The sequence below is a fragment of the Bos grunniens genome, chromosome 18 (genome assembly GCF_055505025.1).
Source record: "Bos grunniens cultivar Pamir isolate PY7600 chromosome 18, Bosgru_T2T1.0, whole genome shotgun sequence".
Taxonomy (NCBI): Eukaryota; Metazoa; Chordata; class Mammalia; order Artiodactyla; family Bovidae; genus Bos; species Bos grunniens.
This window is the reverse complement of record NC_141182.1, coordinates 11,895,076-11,905,377: the sequence shown is the minus strand read 5'-3', so window position 1 is coordinate 11,905,377 and position 10,302 is coordinate 11,895,076. Positions and strand designations below refer to the sequence as shown.

The 10,302-nt window shown below is 51.8% G+C and overlaps 1 protein-coding gene across 1 annotated transcript; it reads right to left on the bottom strand.

The window, feature by feature from the left end:
* Nucleotides 1-3,139: 3,139 nt before the first annotated feature.
* On the bottom strand, nucleotides 3,140-10,292 carry COX4I1 (cytochrome c oxidase subunit 4I1). The gene is made up of 5 exons (XM_086350226.1): nucleotides 10,221-10,292; nucleotides 8,949-9,022; nucleotides 5,087-5,254; nucleotides 4,155-4,286; nucleotides 3,140-3,392 (listed from the first exon to the last, which is right to left on the bottom strand). Exons 2-5 carry the CDS (start codon nucleotides 9,019-9,021, stop codon nucleotides 3,256-3,258), a joined length of 510 nt encoding a protein of 169 aa, XP_086206352.1. The 5' UTR covers nucleotide 9,022; nucleotides 10,221-10,292; the 3' UTR covers nucleotides 3,140-3,255.
* Nucleotides 10,293-10,302: the final 10 nt, after the last annotated feature.

Sequence of the window (10,302 nt, the reverse complement as noted above, 5' to 3'; positions counted from 1 at the left end):
TGGGAAAGGAGTATGTCAAGGCTGTATATTGTCACCCAGCTTATTTAACTTATATGCAGAGTACCATCATGAGAAATGCTGGACTGGACAAAGCACAGGCTGGAATCAAAATTGCCAGAAGAAATATCAATAACCTCAGATAAGCAGATGACACCACCTTTATGGCAGAAAGTGAAGAACTGAAGAGCCTCTTGATGAAAGTGAAAAGGAGAGTGAAAAAGCTGGCTTAAAACTCAACATTCAGAAAACTAAGATCATGGCATCTGGTCCCATCACTTCAAAGCAAATAGATGGGAAACAGTGGAAACAGTAGCAAATTTTACTTTGGGGGGCTCCAAAGTCACTGCAGATGGTGACTGCAGCCATGAAATTAAGATGCTTACTCCTTGGAAGAAAAGTTATGACCAATCTAGACAGCATATTAAAAAGCAGAGACATTATTTTGCCAACAAAGGTCTTCCAGTCAAAGCTATGGTTTTTCCAGTGATCATGTATGGATGTGAGAGTTGGACTATAAAGAAAGCTGAGGACTGAAGAACTGATGCTTTTGAACTGTGGTGTTGGAGAAGACTCTTGAGAGTCCCTTGGACTGCAAGGAGATCCAACCAGTCCATTCTAAAGGAATTCACTCCTGAATAGTCATTGAAAGGACTGATGCTGAAGCTGAAACTCTAACACTTTGGTCACCTGATGGGAAGAGCAGACTCACTGGAAAAGACCCTGATGCTGGGAAAGATTGACAGCAGGAGAAGGGGATGACAGAGGATGAGATGGTTGGATGGCATCACTGACCGAATGGGCATGAGTTTGAGTGAGCTCCAGGAGTTGGTGATGGACAGGGAAGCCTGGCGTGCTGCAGTCCCTGGGGTTGCAAAGTCGGACATGACTGAGTGACTGAACTGAACTGAACCACATGGGGTTAAACAGGTTAGCTGATTCTATCATTCTCGTTCAAATTACCGTTCCATTGCCTTCTGGCTTCCAGGGTTACATTTGATACATCCGCTGTTACCTGTATCTGATATTTGATGATTTGTATTTGATGATTTTTAAGTTCTACAGGGTAGAAAGCTGCCAGCTGGCCACAAGGCGAACTCCTGAGTGACAGGCAAGATGAAGACAGCAGGCTAGGGCACAGCACACTCCAACTGGCAAGGAGCTCTCCACATGCCAGGTGAGGGCGGCAGCCCCGGCAGGGCCTGCAACGGTCCCCAGCAGACATGCAGCGCCTGGGCCGGTCGGGGACCCTCACTCAGCAATCTCCACTCCTGGAGGACAGGGGCCCCTCTGGCTAAGCCAGTGGCTGTTCCGTTGGCCTTCACAGTGGTTCTCGAAGTCCTGCTCCGACCTCATGTTACACAAGGAGCACAGCAGTCTCCCTGAACGCCCTGGGAGAGCTACGTGGGCACACCTCCAAGAGCTCAGCCAGCCCCCTCTCCACACCCTTCCTCTCACAGGGCTCAGTCCCACAGGTCGTCTTTCAGGTCCTGGAACCCAGTGAGCCCTGTCCTCCTCAAGGCCTTTGTCCACGGTCTTTCAAGTGTGACCGTCTCAAGTGTGGGTGACAGTCATCAAGCCCCAGCTCAAACGCTGCCTCCTCGGGAAGGCCTCCCACCGCCGACCTCCTCCTGTTCCCCTCCCAAGCCCTCGTGAGTAGTCTCAAGATGTTGCCCACTGTTTCACTTGTCCTCAGTGCTCCTGGGGGCCCCAAGAGTGAGCCCTGAGGGTCGTGTTCAAGGGTGGTGGTCACCATCACTCCCCCAGGACATGCAGACCATCTGGAAAGTGGTCAGCAGACCTCCAGCTTCAAGATGCAGGGCTAGGTCAAGCATTCATTCTGCTTCCTCTTGAATCACTACTAAAATGGAAATAAAGGGAATTTTTTTGAAGGACAGAGAGAAGAGAGAAGAGACCAGTCATGTCTTGGAGTCTGACAGGAGTGCTTCCAACGTGTTCAGGGGAAGCCCCAGGCCCAGGGAGACTGTGTGGAGCCACCAGAGGGGAGAAGCAGAGTCTGGAGGTCAGTCTCCACCACCCCCCATCCCCACTCAGGCAGCGCCCTCAGCCCCTAGCCAACTTCCAACCTGGGAAGATCCCCTCCCTCTTGGGGTCATTCTGACGTGACGGCGAGCGCCTCGGCAGGGCAGGTGCCCCCCCAGGGCCACTCAAGGGTCAGAAAAGCCACGCGGTGGGTCAGGTCAGTCCTGTAACAGGAGCCCTCCCCGGAAAGGAACTGAAAACTGCATCACCGAGGAGGAGGCCTGAGCCACCCAGAGCCCCCTGGTCCTCACAGCCAGATTTGCACCCTGCCGCGCCAACACTTCCTCTCCCACCAGAGGGCCTGGGGGAGATGGGGAAAGGGGATCAGCTGGCCCTCTGAGAACAAGCCAGAAGCCACCACAGTCGGGGGCTCCAGTTAAACCTGCTCCTCCATGAGCCTACCTATGGCCATCTTTCGTCTCACTCCCCTGTGTGAGCTCTAGGGCCCAATTCCCCTCCAGTTACAGCTCCTCCCCCACCCGCCCGCCTGCCCCTGCACCAGTGCCGCTGGGAGACCCCTCTGCACCGGCTATCCGGCAGCCCCCATCACGCAGCTTGTGCTCTGGGATCTGTTCTGCACCCCACCCCCTGCAGGGGCCCCAGGAACCAGGGAGGGGAATGGACTTTAGAGTGGGCGGGAGAACCACAGGACGGCAGGAGGAGCCCCCACGGGGAGCCTGCCTGCCGGGGAGCCAGGGCAGGGTGCCTGGCACTGGCATCACTGTGGCTTCTTAGATAAAGAGGTGGAGAGCGGCCAGGAAATCAGGCAGGAGACACAGAACTCGGCCTGCCCTTTCCAACCTCGTGGTCACACACTCCAACCAACACCAACTATCTGAAGGGGACAGTTCCGGGAGAAAAGCGACCACAGGGACATCTGTCAGCCTGGCTACTGTAATGGGATTTTACTCGTAAAAACCTCTTGCCAAGGACTCGATATTTTTAGTTTTCACATGCTAGTCCTTATACAATTTGTCTTTGCCAGTTCACTTACACCCGAAAGGTACTGACTACTGACAGACACGTGGGAGAAACCTCCCGCACGTCCAGTGCTGCTCCACTTCATTCAGTTACCGTCAAAGAACCAACCACGAGGCCGTCACGTGAACTGCGTGTTTATTAGCACTGGTGCTGCAACAGAGCGCCTCCAGTGAGCACGCGGAGCTGCATGCGGGTGACTGGACAGGTGAGGTGCAGACTGGGGACCGCGGGTCCTTACTTCTTCCACTCGTTCTTGTCGTAGTCCCACTTGGCCGAGAAGCCCTGGATGGGGGCCACCTTCATGTCGAGCATCCTCTTGGTCTGCTTGGCCACCCACTCCTCTTCAAAGGTGTGCGGGATGGGGCCGTACACTACAGTCCAAAACAACGGCGTGAGGTGACACTGTCTTGACAAGGTGTTTCTAAGCCAACACGTCACAGAGGTGAGTCTGCCCCATGGCACTAGCAACTTGATCAGCACCGTCATCGGCCACTCGACACCCACACCCACACCAACGTGCTGGTTTTAAACTCTGCGCACTGACAACTTGGTACTCCCAAATTACACCCTGGTTTGTAACAGTGAGCACGAAAACACAACGCTAGAGCAGAACGTATCCTGTGCAGGACACAGACGGCAGGTACACTGGCAAGCGTGCAGCCCAAGCAGGACCAAAGGCGACTCACGCAAGAGCGACAGTCACAGGCCTGTCACCGCCCCACGTCCACACGCAGAACGGGCCAACCTACCCCACAGAACAGAGAACACAGGACAGGCAGCACCAGAACCAGCAGGCAGCCCCACCGCCGGCCGAGCAGAAGCTGCTAGGTCTGAAGACCCAGACCTCTGGTGACTTGAGCTGCAGTCCCTGCATCCCAAACAGCCCCTGATGGTAAGAGTGTCCTCCTCCTCAGTCTAACTTCCACCACACCTTCTCCTTGACACCTGACCGCCAAGCAGATGAGCCACTGGAAACGTGCTGGGCTGGACAACCAAGCGTGGCCCGTTCAGGATCAATCAGCCGCAGGCCACACCACTTCAGTTCACGTGAGCCAGCGTCCCAAAGCTGGTGAACACTCCAGGATGGAGCCCAGATGGCAGAGCCTGTCTGTGTGACGCACCGCCCCACTCACCATAGTGCTTCTCCCAGATGAGGAGGAGCGCGGTGAAGCCGATGAAGAACATGGCCGCGCCCACCACCGTCTTCCACTCATTTGTGCTCCTGTTCATCTCGGCGAAGCTCTCCTTGAACTTAAGGCGGTACACTGAGGAGACAAAGGACCGTGCTGCGGGCACAGACGCCCACCTCGAGGTAGAGCTCCCCAGCACGGGGGGCGGGGGGGCACACGGAGTGAGGAGCACCACAGGCTTCAGGCCCCGACACCCCCTCACACTCGGCAGGGGGCAGTGTGTGGCGGAGCATGGAGTGAGAACCACCACAGGCTTCAGGCCCCGACACCCCCCTCACACTCGGCGGGGGGCAGCATGCGGTGGAGCATGGAGTGCCTCACACTGGGGGGGGGGGGTGAGGAGCACCAAAGGCTTCAGGCCCCGACACACCCCTCACATTCGGCGCGGGGGGGCGTGCGGTGGAGCACGGAGTGAGAACCACCACAGGCTTCAGGCCCCGACACCCCCTCACACTCGGGGGGCGGGGGGAGATGTATGGAGACCCTGAAATTCCCCCTCATTTAGAGGAAGGCACGGCGCCCGTGTAACGTGCCTTCTTCCTGATGGCGTGCCAGCGATCTTCCATCAGTACTTAGCACACCCAGCCCCAGTGAGCGGAAGCGCTGAGGAGCTGCTCGCACATTTAAACCATCCCAAGTTCTACTCAGTGGCTCTGCAACCCTGCTCCTGCTCCTCCTGGGGGCTGGAGCCCATGAGCATGGACAGCGGCACCTGGGAGGGGGTTCAGCCAGCTGGCAGAGCTGATGCCCTGGACAGCCCCACAGATGCAGAGCACCGCCCCCCGCCCTCCCCAGCACACGGGTCTCTGGGCCCAGCCCAGATCCAGGAGAATTCTCGCCCAACGCAGGCTGCCCATGGTGCCGTCAATACCCACGTTCAACTTTCTCATCAATGGAGAGGCTGCTCCAGGAAGCCTTCTCCTTCTCCTTCAAGGCCTTCTGGCTGGCAGACAGGTTCTTGACATGGGCCACGTCGGGCAAGGGGTAGTCACGCCGGTCCACATAACTCGGGAGAGCATAATCTTCACTCTTTACAACACTTCCTAAAAAACATGTTGGACAAATATTTGAAATTCACGTAAGATCTGTTACAAACAAGGCAGTACTTTTAAGAACTGAAGTCAGTCCAGGTACGTGCACCCTGAAAACCTCAGTCATCCCAGGGGCTGTGGCCCCCATTCCAGACAACCACAGGACGGTCGTGTGACATGGGGAGCAGGCTCGCCCCATGTGGCCCTGAGAGCAGGTGAGGACGGAGGGCAGATGGTAACAGCAGCACTCCTCATCACAGCAAAACAGCAACCTGCCAGGGAGAACGAGGGAGCACGTCCTGCAACTACCGGGGTTCACACAGAGTCTGGACAGCTACTCAGGTTCCCTGGACTAACTGGAGCCTGGAGTAAAAGGAGGCCATTCCACAAGGAACTCCAACTAATGGGGAAGAACAATATAAAACTCATAAAAGAAACAAGGGTTCAAAGTTCAGAAACAAAGACATGAAAAGATGGCTACTGTGGTACTGCTTATTACAGCAAAGTAGCAAATAACCTTAGAAATGTGTATCATGGAGCCATTTGGCTTGTTCAACAAAGGTTTAGAGTGCCTACTGTATGCCAAGTACTGTTCTAGCTCAAAATGGGAAGAGAGTCGTGTACACACCAAGTCACAGAATACCATCGGGGTTATATTTTCTTTTTAAGAATCTGAGGTACGTGTAGATACTCACATGAATATGCCACTAAACACAAGTTAAACCCAAGTTGTCATCAGCGGGAAGCAGGGATGAAATAGAGACTTCTGCCCAAAAAGATAAAAATTTCAGCACCTTCAAATTGGTGTGTACCCAATGTATCACTCTAGTAAAAAGGGGAAAAGTTCAAAAAGCAGGGGAAAAAAGAGTATCTTAAACTTTAAGGTTTTCCCTCAGCAAAAAGCTGTTTGATTCTACCCTGTATTTGCAAGGAAATTCTGTGTTCGGAACGAATCGAGGTATAAAGTCCTACAAAAACGCTTCACCTCCATTAGCTTAGTCTGAATGACTGAAATCTCCCAAACTGTGTTAACAACGGTGAAAGAAAACCTTGGATCTTAAACAAGCAGTAAAAGTCCTCCAAATGCTCACCAGTGCCTTGCCTATGACTAGCACACTCATATATTCATACCCAACCTTATCCCAAAGAGATTGAGATGAAATGGCTATTATTTTCATTTTAAAAGTTTTCATTTAAAACTTCCCAATTTTAAAACTCTAAGACGCTATTAAAATGATGAGTGGACTAAAAAGCACTCAGCTTACATGAGTTATTAAAAATGGATGTTAATTAGGGTGTTGAGAATGTTCTCAAGTTGATTACAGGATAATGGAGCAACTCAGCGAATGTACTGAAAACTGCTCAAGTGTAGCCTTTAATGTGTCAGGGTGTCATGGGAAATAGATCTAATAAAACTGTTATCAAGACACAAATGCTTATAACCTTGAAGCATCCTAAGCATAAAACTGCATTTTCTAGAACAAAAATGACTAATTCGTGACCTCACCGCTGCCAAGGGCTCTTTAGGACTTTTGGCCTGGTTCCCTAGTAAATGGGAAGGGTGGGGGAGGCCCCCATACAGACATATAAATGTTAACACACCAAACATTCCTTTTAAAAGGAAAGAAAAGCATAGATTTTGCATCCTAGTGAAGGTTATCATTTCTATCCTCGATCTGGATAGATACGGGGGCCTCTGCTGAGGAAATCCGCGGAATCTGAGCTCCCGTCTCAGTCCGACATGTCGCCACACGAACACCTGAGCTGCCAGTGGGGGCTCCCAATGGCTATTCTATGTGCAGAACAACTTCATGTATGACTTTACACGACCAGAAATCTAGAATGAAAGGACGAGACTCGTCTGAGAGACAGCAGCTTCCTCCACCCGCCTACCGTGTGCGCGAGAGGCAGCAGTGAGTAAGCCCGGCAAGTACCTGCTTCCAAAAGCTTACACTCAAAGAGGCAAACACCCCTCAAACTACCCGCAAACCCACAGCCTCTAAGGAAGCACACAGGGTGAGACAGGACCTTTTCCTGTAAAATGACACCAGCGCAGAGGGTACGACGCGAAGGAAGCACCATCTACACCTCTGGAGCTGAGGCAGGAGGCGGTGGCCTGGTACATCTGAGACACAAACTACCCGTGGGGCAGGGAGCGAGCCACTGTGGAGCGCTGGTCTGGGCTGCTCTCTGCCTGTGAGTCTGATGTGATGAGGCCAGTGAGGCATGAGGAGCCAGCGGATGGCTGCACGCAGGGACCAACTACATCTGACTTCCTCTGCCTAAAGCAATACCTAAGAATAAGCCCTGGTCAGTGCTCCTGAAGGAGACAGAAGTTGGCTTCTCACAGAAGATCAGAACGACCAAAGGGACATGAAGGGACCTTCAGGGGTGATGGAAGTATTGCATGTCCTGATTGGAGTCACTGTCACACAGTTGAGTGAGTTTATCAAAATCCATAGAACATAACATCTAGAAAAGATAAACTTTCCTTTCTGTAAATTATACTTCAAACTGAACTAAACAAACAAAGAGCTAAAGAAATACATTAGCAAAACCAAAATGGAAACAAAAGGTAATCTTTGACCTAAGTGACTTTCTAGGCTTTTAGTGAAGGAATGTTTCTTTCTGTATGTATTAACAACTAAAATTTTTATTATCTACTCATTTAAATAACATTTCAATAATGCTTTTACTAAAATTATCTGTTTTAGAGTCTGTTATACTGAGCAATATAAAGGACATACAGAAATGTAACACCAAAGTATCACCAATTAAAGGACACAACATCAAGGAAAAAAAATCACACATAAAGCAGCTCAGACAAAAGCTCCTGAGTCCCTGGATACATGAGTCTTGCTCTTGACTGCATCACCCATCACTCAAGCCTTGCACTTGACTCCCCAGTAACACAATCTGTCACAATGACTCCCATTTCCTCCTCCTGCTTGCTTTCCCTCTGCCTGGAATAACATTCCGCTCTTGAGTGTGAGGGAACCCCACCAGCCCTTCAGCAGAGCAAGGCCTCTCCTCCAGAAGCCCCTCCCCGTACCTCAGACCAGGCTAAATGCTTCTCCTCCGAGCCTATCTCTCACTGAAACACTGCCTACCTGTATCTTTCCTCTCCAGATTGCTGGGACTCTGGAGTAATTCCACGTCTCATATTCCTTTATTGTAAGTGTCTAACACTGACAGCTACAAAGATGCTTGATAAATGCAAAACTCAACTTGCTATGTGCCAGGCTCTGAACTAGGTTCTTTAAGTACATTTCAGGTGAGAGAAGAGATTCCTAAACTTGAGCAGCAAGTCCAAGGCAGAAATGAAATTAAACCCAGTCCATGTTCCTTCCCTTCTGCTGTCCCAATAATTTAAACAATATTCAAGGTAAGTGGCTAGACGGTGGGGGTGGGGGTTGGTGGAGGGTATGGAACAGTAAAGTCAGGTATAGGGTGGATCTCTTAAAAGGTGTGGAACTTGAACCTGAAAACATGGGAAGGGAAGGGAAGGAAAGAGGAGAAAATATCAGTATAAGCGAAGACTCAAACTAGGAGTCATTAAAACTCTAATCTAGAACTAGGCACCATTACACTGCATGTATCTCCCTTCAAATTCCTCAACAAAATGTGATCAGGATCAAAGCTCTCCACATCTGCAACTAGCACAGGGCCTTACTAGCAGCAGAGCAAAAAGAAAGATTACACTTACCATGGGCCCGAACACACACCGAGGTGGAAATTGCACGCCTACCAATCAGGCTAAATACTCTGGTTGCCAACATTCTGAAAGATAAAAACATACCTTCACTATGAACAAGGGTAAGCACCTATTAGGAATGATTCTTTTTGCCCCAGTGCATTCTGGAAATCAATGCAATTCTTTTTTTTCTTTTTCTCCCCAACATAAGTGACCGGTTCTTCATTACTGATTGTAAACTTTTAAAATAACCTAGGATGAGGATTTTTTTTTTTTTTTTTTTCCTCAGCAGACAGCATGTTTTAATGGAGCGTCCTTATAAACCAACTGTCTCATATACATACACTTAAAGCAACTGGTAGAAAACTGGTTTGTTTGAGGGATTTTGCTCTCTTTTTTTGCCTTGGTTTTTTTAAAAAATCAGCTTTCTTAAAAAGCAAAGAGGGAAAAAAATAGTTTAAGGAGACTGGAAAAGCTAGAATGTGCTGCCAGTAACGGGCTCCACCATCTAGAGGGAAAAGGTAAACAGTTTCAAGTAACTAAGAGACACGCACCGCATTCATTATTTGGTTACAGACCTAATATGTGCCCCGGCTTAGAAGAGGAAATGAAGGGGAATGGATGCAAAGGTGGCCTGATCCACTTTCAATCCCTGCAGGACAACGAATGACCGGGATGACACATCTCTCACGCGGGCCTTTTCAGGGTCAGGCCCCGCTCCCCTATTGCCCCTTCAGGGGGCTGCTGCTGATGGAAAAGATCCCGAACTCATTCAGAAAGCAGCCCACTAGAGGCAGAATCAACAAAAGCATGACGTCAGGGCCGAACTCGCCTCCTTTTCCCGTGTTTTCTCCCCGGCCTGGCCCGCGCCTGAGCGAGTGCCGAGCGTTTACCAGGCCAGGAAGCGGGGCGCCTCCCTCGGAGCCCCGTTACACCCCGGGCGGTGGCGCAGCACCGTCGGGAGGGGCGGCCGGGAGCCCGCAAGGCAACCTGCCCTCAGGCCCCCGCCCTCGGCCAGCGGACACTCCAAGGTCAGAGCCGCAACCAGCCCGCGGCTGCGGAAGGACAGGTGGAGACCGGCCGGATGCTTCCAGGCGTCATATAAGCAGGGACCAGGCGGCTCCCGAGCCCGGAGCCCCCAAGGGCCGGCCTCAATGTCACCGGGACAGGAGGCCCAGTCGTCAGTTCCCTGTGGGCGCCCAGCGGTGGGCACGCAGGCCCGAGGACTCCCAGGGCTCGACCCTCCTCAGCCTCGCGGCGCGGACCCGCCACCGCCCGCCTCACCTGATGCCACCGACCAGCCGCTGCCCACCGTCCCCGCCGCGACCGCCCTCTAAGGCTCGGCTGCCTGCGACCGGAAGACAGC